We start from the raw sequence: 16,206 nt of genomic DNA on the forward strand, positions 1-16,206 counted from the left end.
ATACAAGACAACACACAATATGGTCATAAGTTAAAAGAATTATGAGATTACTCTGCCTGCGAGAGTTCGGCTAACTGACAATATCCACTAAATATTCTTTGAGTGATTAGTGTGAGGAAAAGCAGCAATTTGAATAATAATCAATTGTGCAAATTTACAAGAAAATCTGACTGGTTTAACATGAAAAAAAATGAATATCAATAGTATAAAGAGAAAAAAAACTCTTTGTTTAGACAGTCTCTTCTGAAACAGACAATAGAATTTGCAAGCTATGAATGAAAAATTTATTCTAAATATTTTAATGACAGCTGTAAAAAAATGATTTAGTCTATGCAGTCCAAAACTGAATCTGTTATCTAACATATGTTTGACTTTCATAGTGACTGACCTAATATATACAAACCAAATAGTGATGACTAAACAAAGCAATATTGTTGTAAGTGAAACTAGAGTAAAATAATAGGAGACAGTGTGAAGACTTGAAGACAGAGCGAGGAACACAGCATTGAATTTTTGAAGAGATAGAATGTCTTAAATTCAATTAGATATTCTCACTAGTCAGATAAATAATACTTTGACCAGAATCTTCAACGAATGGTTAAAAAAAAAAGAAAAAGAAAAAAAGCTGGACTGTATCTTCAATTGGTATAGAGTACCAAGCAAGTGTCTTGGTACCTGAGAACTGCTATCATATAACAGTAATTACAAAAGCGATTTATTTAGGTTGCATTTAATTGGAATGGAGCCAGAAAATAGTCCACTTAATGTAGCTTCATATTACAGTTCCAGTATACCATAAAGAAGCTATATCTGTAGAGATATCATAAGATCTCATTTTCCATTGTCTATAAATGTGAAAAACTAAAATCCTTATGCTCATGCTGGTAGAGATCCAGAGTCAAAAAACTTTAAAAGTAAATGATTGCATGGAAAACAAAAAGTCAGATAAAAATATAAGCAGAACCTTCACACAGACCAAGTTTTTTGTTCATAATCCTTTTCTCAGTAAAAATTTGAATTTTGTGTATATTTACAATTTAGCAAATTTACCATTTCCTGTGAGAAAATTTTGCCCACATTAAAACCTGAAGTACCTACAAATAAATTTACTAAAAATTCGCATGAAAAATAAAGCCTGAACCATATCACAAAAATTAATGACTCTCTCAACAGATGTACATCTACAGAACTTCGCTAATACTTAAAAGGCTAAACAAACCAAAATATTTCTTCCAATCAAATATCTTGTCTCATTACACAAATACACCGAACAGTTTTTTTTCCTTTATAATCTTGAAGACCACACACACAAGTTTACCTACATTTTCGACTTGATCCTTATCATCACACAGATGTCTCAAACAAGTGTTCACCTTGTCAACAACTGTTGGTACGTGTAAACCCTTCTCACACAGATGTTTGGCATTTGCCATATTATCAGTCTGTTGCAAGTGTCGTATATCCAAGATATCAGTTTTCAGTTTCTGTATGACTCTTTCTTTCTTTGCATAAATCTGCAACCTAGTTATGATACTTGTACTACTGGGTAGGTTTCCATTACTATTTAGTTATGATAAAGGAGTGAAAAATGGCCATAGTTCTGATATTACTCTTTTACTCGTTTCAGTTATTTGACTGCAGCCATGCTGGAGCACCGCCTTTAGTCGAGTAAATCGACCCTAGGACTCATTCTTTGTAAGCCTAGCACTTATTCTATCGGTCTCTTTTGCCGAACCGCTAGTGTTGCGGGGACGTAAGCACACCAGCATCAGTTGTTAAGCGGTGTTGGGGGAACAAACACAGACACACAAACATATATATATATATATATACGACGGGATTCTTTCAGTTTCTGTCTACCAAATTCACTCACAAGGCTTTGGTCGACCCGAGGCTATAGTAGAGGACACTTGCCCAAGGTGCCACGCAGTGGGACTGAACCCAGAACCATGTGGTTGGTAAGCATGCTACTTACCACACAGCCACTCCTGCACCTATTGTAAATATTGTAAATCTTATAAGAAAAAATGTAACTTAGTTTGACAATGTCTTATATTGTTTTAAGTCTTTTGATGAGATTGAAAGATATTCCCTAGAATCCAATAGGGATACCATTCTATGGTTGACAGAAGTCAAATATTTACCAAATCAGAATCTATTGTTAAAAACGTAAGCACAAATTGGATAATGTATGGCTGGATATACTATATTAAGACAGGAGCTTCAAACAAACATGTTTCAGCATAGACCTGCAGCTTGAACAGAGCTAGTCTGGGACTAAGCAACAAGATATTCCCACCTATAACACTTATTTATCTAGTTATATATTTGATATAAGACATTTAAACAGTTGGTATTCATTCGAAAACATAAATGGAAAAAATTTACTCTACTTAACAGCTACACACAATCTTCAAGTCTTATGATAACATGCAGCTCTACTTTGAAGTGAATATAGATTTAATGTTTTTGCTGTACATTGAATTACATAATCACCACTTCAGATTGTTGAAAATCTATCCGATATGTAAAGGTTATTCACAAAAGACCACAGAGCTAATGAGACCCAAATGGACTGTAATTGTGATACTTCAAATTCCAGACATGTGCTGCTTGCTTTCAAGTGAAGAGGTTAACTGCAAAATTCCTATGCCAACAAACCTCTATACGGCCACTCAACTTGCTAGGAATAGCAATCAAATCTTCCTCAAACCATACTAACATTTCTTTTAAAAAATACATTGGCTAATGTAGACCAAGGTATAATGCTTGAAAATAAAAAAAAAAGATGGGATGGGTGTAGATGGAATGCTGATGATCATACATCTAAGATTTAGCAACAATTCCTAAATTCATTACCAAATGTTTTCATATAAAACTATTCTAATTGTGTTTTAGTGAATTTTTCTATACATCACCTGTAATGCACCTGGACACAGTGATATTTCCTGGTGTCATTAGGTGTTCTGGGTCTTCCGAAATCAGACACCTCGCTAAGGCAACCCAACCGGGTTTGATCAAGCTCTACCTTGTCTCCAGTCAACAATAGCCCCGGTAACCCTCCCTCTTCCATAGCTTGCAATTCCTGATCCACAGTTACCTTGAAGCAACCTCCGTTTTCTCCACAGTCAACCTGATGGATAATTTTTCCACCTGCTGGCCTCCATGATGCAAGGAAGCTGCAGGCTCTGCAAAGAGATTAGTATGCAAACCCTCTGCACCACACCAAGGCAGCAAGCTGGCAGAAATGTTAGCGGTATTTCGTCTGCCGCTACGTTCTGAGTTCAAATTCCGCCGAGGTCGACTTTGCCTTTCATCCTTTCGGGGTTGATTAAATAAGTACCAGTTACGCACTGGGGATCAATATAATCGACTTAATTCACTTGTCTGTCCTTGTTTGTCCCCACTGTGTGTAGCCCCTTGTGGGCAGTAAAAAAATAAGAAACGTTAGCACGCTGGGCGAAATGCTTATCAGTATTTGCCTGTCTTTATGTTCTGAGTTCAAATCCCACTGAGGTCGACTTTGCCCTTTCATCCTTTCGGGGTTGATAAGTACCAGTTGTGTACTGGAGTCAATCTAATCGACTGGACCCCTCCTCAAAAATTTCGGGCCTTGTGCTTAGAGTAGAAAAGATTATTTGCAAATCAAGTGACCGTTTAGACATTCTAAAACAAGGCAGTGGTTTCAGTACTATCACAGACTAATTTCAAAGTTAGTACTAACTACATGATACAGTGCTACCAAGTTCCGACTAATTACAGATAGTTGGAACAATGGAAGATAATAGAAAAAACATGTTATATAATATATTCACATCTAAATAAAACTATCTAGCATAATTTTATGCAAGAACCTTTTGTTAGCTTATGTTTCAACACTAGATTAATATTGAAATAAATGTAAAAATATTTAATTAAATTCTTCTGAATTTTTGATTATTTTCAAAATAAGCAGCGCATTTGATTAGAAATATGGTTATGAAATAGTTAAAATTAAAACCAATAAAATAAGAATTTTATGCAAGAAGAATACTGAAAGAAAAAAAAAGTGGCTCAAAGGAGGTATTCCACCATAAAATGAATAGCTCAGCAATTCATTATGGAATGCATTAAAATATTGGTTGTTCTGTAAAAGACAAACATAAAAAGTGTGTGTGTTTAAAAGGGAGAGGAAGAGCTGAAGTTTAAAAAAAAAATTAAAAGTTAAAATGTTAAACAAATTAAAAAGACAAAAGTTTAATATTGTTCAGTTCTTGAGACACACAGACAGAAAAATATGACTAATTAAATGAGAAATTGTCAGCAATAAATAAACAAAACAGTTGTCCAGAAACTGTAAATGGAGAGTTAATGAGATTAAAATGAGAAAAGTCTATTATCTTGATATTAGAGCTGACATATTTTAAAACTAAAAACTGGAGTTGAAGAGGAGAAAATTTATGAGAGAAGATATGAAAGAGAGAAGAGAGAACGAAGAGTTAAGCAGTATTCAGTCTCGGTCGTCATGACGACATGAAAACTGAATGTCAAGTGCCAATCACAATAGCATCGATAATAAAGAGCAGCATATAATTTCAAGACAAGTGAAGATTATCAATACCACTTGCATCCTTCACATATTTCAAGCTAGCTGTGTCAGCTGAAGAGGAGAAGACCACTGAAGTAGCAAGAAATTAAAAGTGAAAAAGCACACTTGGTATTTATTAGGAGGCTATAAAACAGCTGCAGTGGTGACAGCAAGGATATTTTAATAACTACAGAAGATCGAGTGGTGTTGTCTCATGTATTCGTTGCATATTTTATTTAAAAAAAAAAAAAAAAAAAAATTAGGGGAACAGTATCAAATTTCATACACAACCAAGTTAATTCTTCCAATATGAGATCATGTTAGTTGGTGTGAAACAGCTGCTATAACAGTTGCATAAGCATCATTAGATAATTAGGATTTAACAAAAACAACCCAGGTGAGTGGTGTCATTACACGTGCTGATGCACAGAAATCACAACAGCTATTTCAAATATCAATGCTGATAAAAACTAAGGATGACTAAATCAAAAGGAAAAAATATTTCAATAAAGATTTTAAAGTAGAGACAGTAGCACACCATTTTCTAACAGTAGCAATTAAGAAAAAGATCATACTAACAAGTGCATATATATATATATTTTTAAAAAAAATTGTTTCAGTCATTTGACTGCAGCCATGCTGGAGCACCACCTTCAGTCGAGTAAATCGACCCCAGGTCTTATTCTTTGTAAGCCTAGTACTTATTCTATCGGTCACTTTTTGCCAAACTGCTAAGTTACGGGGACGTAAACACACCAGCCTCGGTTGTCAAGCGATGGTGGTGGGACAAACAGACAAACAAACACATATATATATATATATATATATATATATATATATATATATATATATATATATATATATACATATATATACGACGGGCTTCTTTCAGTTTCCGTCTACCAAATCCACTCACAAGGCTTTGGTCGGCCTGAGGCTATAGTGGAAGAGACTTGCCCAAGATGCCACGCAGTGGGACTGAACCCGAAACCATGTGGTTCGTAAGCAAGATACTTACCACACAGCCACAGCTACGCCTAGGATTACGCCCGCAGAGGGATTTGAACCTGCGACCCTCAGATTACTTCTAAGCTTGACTTATAAAAGTCTGATGCTCTACCGACTGAGCAAATATCCTGCTAGAAATAGCAGCCATATCACCAAATCATGCATCCCATGAGATAAAACAAAAGCTGGGATCAGACTAGAAGAAATTTGCAAAGAGGAAAGGGGATGAAAACTTTGTAGTCTCACATAAACCCATTATTTTAGCAGACAAAAAAGGGATATTCAACTCTTCCAAAAACTGTTCAGCATGTGTGTGAGGTCCTATGTATGATTGCCACACTGCTTTTCCAAAAAGCAGATCACAAGGGACATATTTAAGATGTTTTACATTAACTAAATAGAACTTGTACAGGGGTTATCAGTACAAATATGCCACACTTGAGATGGAAAGAATATTCCAAAGATACCCAAACTATAAAGATTTTGACTCAGAATTATGTTTTCTAGAGTAACAACTAGCGAGACAAGGCAACCACCAAACCTTTATTTATAAGCTGAATTATATATATATACGCTAGCATGGAAGGCAGACATTAAACGATGATGATTTTATATATATATATATAAATCAGTAAGCTATTTAATAAAGAACAAAATTTTAAAATAAATTTTCCAAATAAAAGTAATTAAATAAACAGTAAAAATGCTTAATTCAAAACAATTGAAATATTTGTCTTTGAAAGTATGTTGAAACACTTATGTACCATGGAAGAGTCATCATTACCAGTAATTACAGATGCACTCATCATCATCATCATCATCAACATGGTTTAAACACCCACTTTTCCATGCTTGCATGGGACAAACAGAATTTGTCGAGGCAGAGTTCATACAGCCAGTTCTTGTCACCATCCCTCAACTGTTGCCAAGCAAGGTAATGTTTCCCCATTACCAGATATATTTCCATAGAAGACTAGAAACAAAACATCATTTGTATTACGTGATGTCTAGACAAGAGTACACATAAATATACATAAATATATATATATGATGGACTCTCCTGTCAAAGACAACGTATAAGTGTTTAGCTTATGCTGAATGACCTGTATGAAGTATTTGTTAATAGTAACTAAATCTAGGTGTTGTACATTAGCCCACTCCCTCCATTAAATCGATGTTGCCTGAACAGGTGCATGGTGTACATGCATCAGCTGTCAAAGAGATCACAGAGCAACACGAGATAAAGTGTTTTGCTCAAGAACACAATGCACCACCCAGCCTAGGAATTGAAACCATGATATCGTGATCATGAGTGCAACATCCTAACCACTAGGTCATGCATCCTCATTTATATACATACATATACACACCCATATGTGATGGGCTTCTTTTAGTTTCCATCAATCACATCTACTCACAAGGCTTTGGCTAACCTGGGGCTATAGTAGAAGACATTTGCCCAAGTGTCATTCAATGGAACTGAATCAAAGACTACATACTTGTGAAACGAGCTTCTTAACCACATAGGCATGTCTGCACAGTTGTAGCTATTTCCACTTCTTTACTATATGACCATTGCATTGATTTTTAGCAAATAGTTCACAGTTGTATCATGTAAGACTACGTGGAGGCGCAATGGCCCAGTGGTTAGGGCAGTGGACTCGCGGTTCCGATTCCCAGACCGGGCGTTGTGAGTGTTTATTGAGCGAAAACACCTAAAGCTCCACGAGGCTCCGGCAGGGGATGGTGGCGAACTCTGCTGTACTCTTCCACCACAACTTTCTCTCACTCTTTCTTCCTGTTTCTGTTGTACCTGTAATTCAAAGGGTCAGCCTTGTCACGTGTCTGTGGAGTGCTCAGCCACTTGCACGTTAATTTCACGAGCAGGCTGTTCCGTTGATCAGATCAACTGAAACCCTCATCGTTATAACTGACGGAGTGCCATCAACAACAGCATGTAAGACTATGATATGAACAACCAAGCCCTGAGTCAGCCTCTACCCAGCAGACTCAAGATTAAAAGCACTGCATATATAACCAACTCATTACTTCTTCAGACTTAGTATAGCCAGGATCATATTATCCAATGAGCTCTTTCTAGTTCTAAGAATGTAAAATGGAAAATTTTCTTGGAGGATGTCAAACAATCATGTAGAGCCTTTATGGCTTGATCCTGCAAATATTTTTGAAAAAGATATACTCACTGACTGGTGTAGCAGCATTATAGTCAATTGATACAGAGAGGAGACGTTGGAGAGGACTAATTACAGAGATATTACATTGTTGGACGAAATCTTGAAAGCTACAGAAAGAGTTGTGCCACAACTACTTAGGAAAAGTTTTAGACCAAATGAGAAGCAATTTTGTTTTGTGACAGGAAGAAGTGTCATGGATGCTTTTTTCCTAGCGAGGCAATGGTAGGAGAAATATTAAGCCACAAGTAAACTGCTATACTTGGCTTTCATTGACCTGCAGAATTTGATAGAGTCTTTTGCTTTCTGATCTGGGGGGTTTCTGCAGAAACTAGTTGTAAATGAGTATCTGATGAGAATTTACAAAATTTATAGTGGCAAATATAGTGAGCATGTTGGAGTTCACCAGAGTTCAGCCCACAATCCCCTTCTATTACCTCCACCTTAGCAAAGGCAGAGGTAATGTTTTCAGTTGTGTTTGTTTGTCTGTCTGTGGACAAGATATCTCAAGAACCGCTGGATGGATTTGGATGAAACTTTCAGGGATGTTTGGCCTCGTGATTGGCATGAACTGATTAGATTTTGGGATCAATCCAGTACCGGACAAGGATTCTGGGTTATTTTTCCTGTTTTTTTACTTTTTGAGAGCAGCTGGATTCATTTTTATTATTCTCTTTTGTGAGAGCAATCGAGTTTATTTCAGATATTCTTATTTTAAAAATTATCTCCAGCTAATCATTGAGAGGACGTTATTGTTGCTTTGGCAGAGGTTTGCACTTTCTGAATGCTCTTGTTTATTATTATTCTCGAGGCCATATCAGAAGAGTTTAAAACCAGTTGCCAATGGGAACTCCTTCATACTGACAATGGAGACAGAGGAAGATGTAGGATGCAACAGTTAAGCTTAACCTCAAGAAGAAAATGAAGGACTGAGATGACTAGCAATTTGCTGTGCTTGAGAGAGCGCAGTCATCTCAGCAAAAAATGAGACCCTAAAAGCATATTGTTACTGTACCTTATCTATATATATGAAACCTGATCTGTATCTCTTACTCTGCAACTTCTGTCTTCCCAACACTTTGTCTCGTTCCCCCACCTACCCACCCATCCTCAATTTTCTGCCCCTATTCTCAGTCTATCTTCCTTGTATCTTGAGGGTATGCTGATACCTCATGTCCACTATCCTTTCCCCATTTCCTGCTGAGGTAGCCATGTATCTACAGCAAGACACCTGTTCCTGTCCCTCTTTCCTACTTTAACTCTCAACACTTGGCACAATGCTACTTCTCTCAATATATAACACCCCAACCCTCAAGAGGTCTTGCCATGCACGTTACTACAACATCTAGCATACACTAGATCTTTTAACGTCCGCCTTCCATGCTAGCATGGGTTGGACGATTTGACTGAGGACTGGTGAAACCGGATGGCTACACCAGGCTCCAATCTGATTTGGCAGAGTTTCTACAGCTTGATGCCCTTCCTAACGCCAAATATGGATGGTAAAAAATGATGACTATTCTAAAACAAAATTTTTTTCTTGAAAACAAATGTAATTGATGATCTAAAAGAAACCGGTGTTCCAGTTTACAATTTTACAAGAATTTGGTAATTTTACATAGTTATGCACACACACACACACATTGAGTAAATAAGCAAATTTCTCTTTTACATAGATGTATAATGTGAAGCATTATGAGTGCAGGAAGAGTGTACTGTTTGTAGAAAACACAGAGAACATAATAGCTAAGTAAAAGTGAGGCCTGTTTAAGCCTCAGGTCCATCTGATTAAAGAGAGCTATGAAAGTCATTGCAACCATGACCACCCCAAAGATTTAGCAGAGGAATGGATATACACAACTACATTATCTAATATGACCTTCCCTTTTTTCCCTAAGAGTAGGGTGTGATTTGAAAGACAATTGGCCACTATTTCTAACATATTGAGCAACCAGTAAAGGCTCCCACATTAGCATTGTTGTATTTGCTCATGCAAGGATAAGAAAGAAGTCCTCACAAAAGCTCTAGAGGTAAATATGTTGCTAGATATTTAATCTCTAGTGTAATTGTCACTAAAGATCTGAAAGAAGTGATCTTGAACTCCTCCACAACTCTCATTCCATCACCCACTGCAAGCCTTTCCACTCAACTGGCACAAAACCATTTCCCTCAGGTCTACTCCCTCTCCCAGATGAGAGGTCTTCCTCTCACAAGTTAGTTGGCAACCCCACTGGTGTTGGTGCCACATAAAATGCACCTAGTACACTCTGTAAAGTGGTTGGTGTTAGCAAAGGCATCCAGCAATAGAAACCATGCCAAAGCAGACAATGGAGCCTGGTGCAGCTGTCCAGCTTCTCTGTCAAACCATCCAACTCATGCCAGCATGAAAAACAGACATTAAATGATGATGGATCTAATCAAGAAATAGTAACACCAATTCAAGATAATCTTGACTTTCTCTTTCCCCACCAAACAGATTGAATCATTTGAGAGGTGTCTTCTCTGCAAACAACAACATACATTACCCATTTTTTCAGCAACTACTTTAACCCTTTCGTTACCAACCCAGCTGAAACCATCTCTGGCTCTCAGTACAAATGTCTTGTTTTCATAAGTTTTGAATTAAAATATTCCACCAAACTGTAGTCACAATTTATGTTCCTAACACTGGCTGAATGATAACCAAGTTATTTTACTAAATTCTTTGTTATATTTGAAGTAATTGAAAGAAACACAGAGCATCTCAAAATAAATACGGTAACGAAAGGGAGCTTGAAATTGCCATAGTCACTAGTCGCATTAATTGTGCAACCACCAGTAGTGTTGTGTGTCAAAGCATTTACAAAATCACAATGATGAGACCAAAGCTATCTTTTTCTTGCAATAAAGCTCTAATTACTTTGTATAGTTTTCTTTAACATTCCACCTCATTGTTTAGCTTCCAGAGAGCCCTGAACAGGTAGGCTCATCTAGGATCAACAATGACTTGTTTTTCTATTTTACAGGCATAGTGCATATATTATACTTTTCATGGTCCTTTTTTTGACAACACAGTATCATGTGATTTGAAGGTGCTTTCATCATCATTTTAAAATCCACCTTACCATACATGTGTCAGACAGAGTATGAGGCAGATGTTCTACATCCAGATGCCCTTCTGTAACCAACTCTTCCTGTTTCCCAGCAAGATATTTCCTCATGGCCAGACATGTTTTTACAGAATACTCAGAAAGGAATGACATTTGTTTACAGCAATCACGTGATGCCAAGACAAGAACACATACACACAACAGGTTTGTTTGTCTCTGACTACCACATCCACCCACAAGGCTTTAATCAACTCAGGACCACAGTAGAAGACACCCACCCAAGGCACCAGTGTACCTGAAACCCTGTGATCGGCAAGCAAATTTCTCAACCACTCAGCCAAGTAATGCCTTGTAAAGGAATTTGACGGACCCAAACTGCAAAATGATCTGTGTGTGTCTACTCATGCACATGTATTTGTCATTCACTACTTGACAACCAGTGTTTGTTTATTTATGTCACCATAACTTTGCAGCACCCACAAAAGCCACTGCCATATTATCCTCAAACCAGAGACTTAGACTGAATACTTGCAACTGGATGGACTCAACTCTCGCTACCCAAGGACCATGTGGTTGTTCTAAGCCAAATGTCAGATCAGGTCCACCCAATTTCACTCACTCAGCATGGATCAACTGAAGGTTATGGTAAAAGATATTTGTTTGAATGTTGCACAGTGAGAGAAAACCCTGAGCAACATGATTGCAATGCCAGTCATGTCAAAATCAAATATTTTTTAAAGTTAAATAGGAATGTGCTCTTAAACCTTTATCACTCTTGAGAATCGCTTGCGAGTGATAAGTTTTACATTTTACCAGTGAGACGGTACAGAAGAATAAAGTTTACTGATACAGCTTTGCAATCATTCTTTAAAAATAAAATATTTATCAAATAGAGAATAAGAAGTAGTCCCTCTCAGATGGGGAGATAGATGTAGTTTATCATCAACACGAACATATGTAGTTTGGTGTGTAGGAAAAACCTGTTCATGGAGTGATTTCATAGTTTCAAGTTCTGTAAGTGAAAGGTTGAGCAAAGAGGATAGCTGGTAGAAGTGGATGGGGGTCAGTGTGTTGGTGCATATAGTCAGTTCATTGCAGAAGCAACTTTAGCAGTGATAGAAGAGGCTGAGAGGAAAACCCACTCATCTAAAGTGTGAGTGAGTTAACCTTTGCTAATCAACTGAGTGGTAATTTGGATTTGGCCTAGAACAATCATGGACAACATGTGGCCCATGGGATTTACCGAATGACACAGTGGCATGCCAGATGATGAACCATGTCACATGCAACCCACTTCTTAAAAAAGGTTGCACAGGTCTGGTCTAGAATATTAACTAAGTGCAGCAGCAACACTGATCCCTAGGTGTAAGTAAGCAGCATACCAACGATTATACTTGTAAAATGATAGTTGAATTAAAACTAAAGCATTTTCTGGTTGCTATACAGCTTGACACCACCGGATCATATAAGGCCCAGTATTTGAACTGATATTGAGGGTTGTGTTATTAGTCAGAACTAAAAAAGGACACTTCCAAGATTTCTGCTTATGAATCCAATAAATAATAAGAATGAGCTGTTTAGGTTGGTGTGGAATGATGCCACAATACAACAGGTGTATAAAATTGCATGTCATTAGAAGTGACAGCAAAATAGGTTATTAATGTGCAGTGAAGTTTAGAATACCAACCAGATAGTGAAAGATGTACAAAGTGTATTAGTAGAGAAGTCCATCTCAAATATTTAAACTACACTTGAGCAAAACATCTTTTTAACCCCAAAATAATATTAACTATTTTCAGTATTTGGTCTTCTAAATTTTGTGGATGGCTCTTATCAACAGTATCAACAAATTCAGTCGATTATAAATTTTCCACATCAACCTCCATCCTTCCGAATTGATTGCATGCATCCACAGGATAAATGTACCGTTCTTAGACACACGAAAAAAAGAATTAAAATGATTAATGAGCTAGAACCAACTACTTATTACATTATTAGAGAAATGGAAAATCAAAACAATCTGGTCTAATGACTAATCTTTTTCAGATTGGCACAGACATAACTGAATGGTTAGGAAGTGAACATCCCTACCGATGGTTTTTGTGTCAAGATCCAATGCATGGCACCTTGGGAAAGTGCCTTCTACAGTCCTGCACTGACCAAACTTATGAGTGTATTTGGTAGCCAGCAACTGAAAGAAGCCCATTGTCTAAGTATGTGTGTGTCACCTTATATTAATATCAGGTGATAGTTGCAAACAAGCTGTGTCCATTTCTAATCTTTTGTGAAATATGTCCAGCCATGAGAATATATTACCTTGTTTGGAGACAGGTGACAGCAAGGGTTCACTGAATTTTGCCCAAAAGTGGATGTTAAATGATGTAATTGAAGGAAGATTCTAAATTTAGGATTTTAGGAAAAAAATTGCTGGGTGGTACATGGTAAAAGAATCTTATCTTAGCACTATCTCTTCTCTCTTTTCCAACTGGGGTAGTCATGTACATCCTCTATAGCAAGATAGTTCTGTCGCTCTATCATACTCTATCATGTGGTGCAAAGCCACCTCCGTCAATACCTCAGTTGAAGGGTCTTGCCATACGAGTTACATAAAAAGCACCCAGTTCACTCTGTAAAGTGGCTGGCCTTCGAAAGGACATCCAAAGTTTTGCATGGTCCATTGACTTGTCAGCTCTTGTCAAATTGTCCAACTCATGCCAGCATGGAAAATGACCATTAAACGGTGATGGTGACAAGCAAAATTAAAGGAAATAATGTTAAAATGAAGATCAACCAACCTGCTATGTCGCCACTCATAACGGATGGTCTTTAGTTGAACATTTCTCATGTTTTCAACAGAAAAAATAAAAATTCTTGCATATTTATCCACAGAATCCTGAATCTGGAACCAAAAGAAATAAAATATGATTTTCTAATTTTACAAGAAAAGTTTTCTTAAATCATACAATCTGACAATTACTGTAGATCTTAACCTACTATCTCCTCTCTTGCAGATCTCCACACACCACAAACCATTCACACTCAATACCTCACCCCTGCTCATCTTCCTACACATGCACACAACATCACAGAACCACATCCTACCCATGAACTCTTTCCTTCGTTCTTTTTTTTTTCTGATGAAGGATGAGCATCTGAAAATGTTAAGGATTTTCAAGCACTATATTAATAACACCTTAGTTAAAACTTGTCCTTGCATTTTTTTTCTTGTTTTGCTATCTATTTGAACAGACCTTAAATATACTGAGAATTATTTCAAATGCTATTTATGACATAATTTGAAAGAATAAAAGAGACTGGACCAAAAGAATTCAAAATTTTGTTACAAAGTAGTTAAATTTAACACTTTAGCATTCAGATTGTCAAATGTAATGCTCATTTATTCACATTGTTTTGAATTAATCATGCATTATCTCACAGCTTTGAGATTTCAATGATGTGATTGTTTATTTTTAGAATGATGCTGTAAGGCAGGTGTGAGAGGCTGGATCTGGCCAGTTTAAACGTTAAAGAAGCAATCAACCCTTTTACCCCTCAACTGAAAATAACATAGTCGAATATAGTAAAAAGAAACAGCATCCCACAAGCATTTAGCTATGGTAACAATAGTTTTGCCGTGTAGCAAAAACGACGTTGACCATGTTTCTTGCTGCCAACATACATTCCAAGAGACATTAGACTCACTAGTTTGGAGGGGGTCTACAAGAGGATTCTACCGCTTCTTTTAATTTTTTATTAATAAGGTGTATAATTAAGACGGTTTTATAAGTAAATAGCAATCCCCAAAATGTTAATAAAGGTCCAAAGTATATTTTGAAATTTGGTTCAGTGGTAATATCTGGAACAGAGCACCTTCCAGCAATAGAAAGAAGGCTCTAAATTGAGGATTTTCGAGAAAACCATCAATATTGCTGGGTTGTATATGTTACACAAGAAAGGTGAGCAAAACCAAATTAAACTGAAATGGTGTGAAAATAAAGATAAACCAACAGGCCATGTTAATTTTGTTATATTCAAAAGTAATTTTCATTTCATTTTAAAAGTCGAGACCCCTGAAAAGAATGGCGATTCCAGCATTATCTAATGTAATATGTTTTCATTATTTGGGCTAGAACCCAAATAAAGATATTTCCCTCTAATTTCAATCCACGTGAGTACCATAAATATTTCAAAACCATCGAAATACACGCAATCAATTATAAGAAAATATTTTATTAAAACAAATGCTTTTACAAACACACACTCTAGTGAAATAAAATCAAAATCTTAGAGGAAGATCGTTTGAAAACGATAATTTGGCTCCAGAGTTACAGGAATGTAATCAATAGGGAAGAAAAGGCAAAACGTAAACATAAAGCTAAAGTGATGATAGACAACTGGAACCAAGCAACAGATTCTGCGCGACGTCCGCCAGAACGTAATCATGCTGCCTCAACAGATACACGTGGTATTTATTGAAGGCGTGTTCGTTTTTTTTTTTATCGAAGAATTTCAAATTTCAAAAGTAGTGCTATTTTGATTAGCTTAAATATTATTGCATTATTGTAGGTTTTCTTTATGAAAATATTATTACATAATAAACACATGAAATATCCTGACATCAATATCTCTGCACTTAGTTTTAAGTTATTGACTAACGATGTAGATTATAATAGTAAGGAGCTTTTTTTTTTTCTAATTCAGTAGAAGTAAAATTAAGAATGCGTTACATTCTAATTCAATTTTATCGGATTGAAGAAGCTTTGAATTAAAATACCATCTTAATTCTTTCGCTTATTCAATCGTCATTTTAAATTTGGAACTCAATACAAAAGAAACGACTTCCACGATTTATTTTGCTCTCCAAATATACTTCTGGTTCATAATCCAAATTAATAAAAGTAAATATTTAAGTCATAATTACATTTTCTAGAATTATTCGTGAATTTAAAAGAAAACAGAGCGATACATACATTTTGTATAAGTTGTTGTTTTCCTTCTAAACCTTTCTTGACGGTCCGGGTCAAAGAAACTGTCAAATCGAAGAAAAATAAAAGTAGTTTTAAGAATCAGAGTTTTTATCATGATGGGTAATTGATTAAAAACAAGTTATTTAGAATTAAAATCTTACTTTTCTTGTCACGTTTTGACTTCGGCATTTTTGACGTGTTACTTCTGAATCGCACATGGACTAACGGAACCGGAAGTTAGACTAATTTGAAAGGGATGATGGAATGTACAAGTTTTTTTAGAAAACATTACTATATTCTAAGAAAATTATATATTCCGGTATTTATCTAATAAATAATTTAATTGAATAGATAACTGTTGTTTAATGTTTTTATTTAGAATT

At 36.1% G+C, this 16,206-nt stretch overlaps 1 protein-coding gene across 2 annotated transcripts in view; it reads right to left on the reverse strand.

Annotated features, from left to right (window-relative positions):
- LOC106880161 (mRNA turnover protein 4 homolog) overlaps window positions 1-16,182 on the reverse strand; it is a 66,570-nt gene extending 50,388 nt beyond the window's left edge. The window contains exons 1-3 of one of the 2 annotated variants that reach the window (XM_014929999.3): window positions 15,985-16,123; window positions 15,827-15,885; window positions 13,652-13,755 (exon numbers count right to left, since the gene is read on the reverse strand). In XM_014929999.3, coding sequence (XP_014785485.1) covers window positions 13,652-13,755; window positions 15,827-15,885; window positions 15,985-16,012 — 191 coding nt within the window. In that variant the 5' untranslated portion in view covers window positions 16,013-16,123. Of the gene's footprint in view, window positions 1-13,651; window positions 13,756-15,826; window positions 15,886-15,984 lie in introns of both variants that reach the window. The other variant, XM_089351525.1, reaches the window with a different exon arrangement.
- Window positions 16,183-16,206: the final 24 nt, after the last annotated feature.

Source organism: Octopus bimaculoides, chromosome 4, assembly GCF_046866305.1.
Source record: "Octopus bimaculoides isolate indiv1 chromosome 4, ASM4686630v1, whole genome shotgun sequence".
NCBI lineage: Eukaryota > Metazoa > Mollusca > Cephalopoda > Octopoda > Octopodidae > Octopus > Octopus bimaculoides.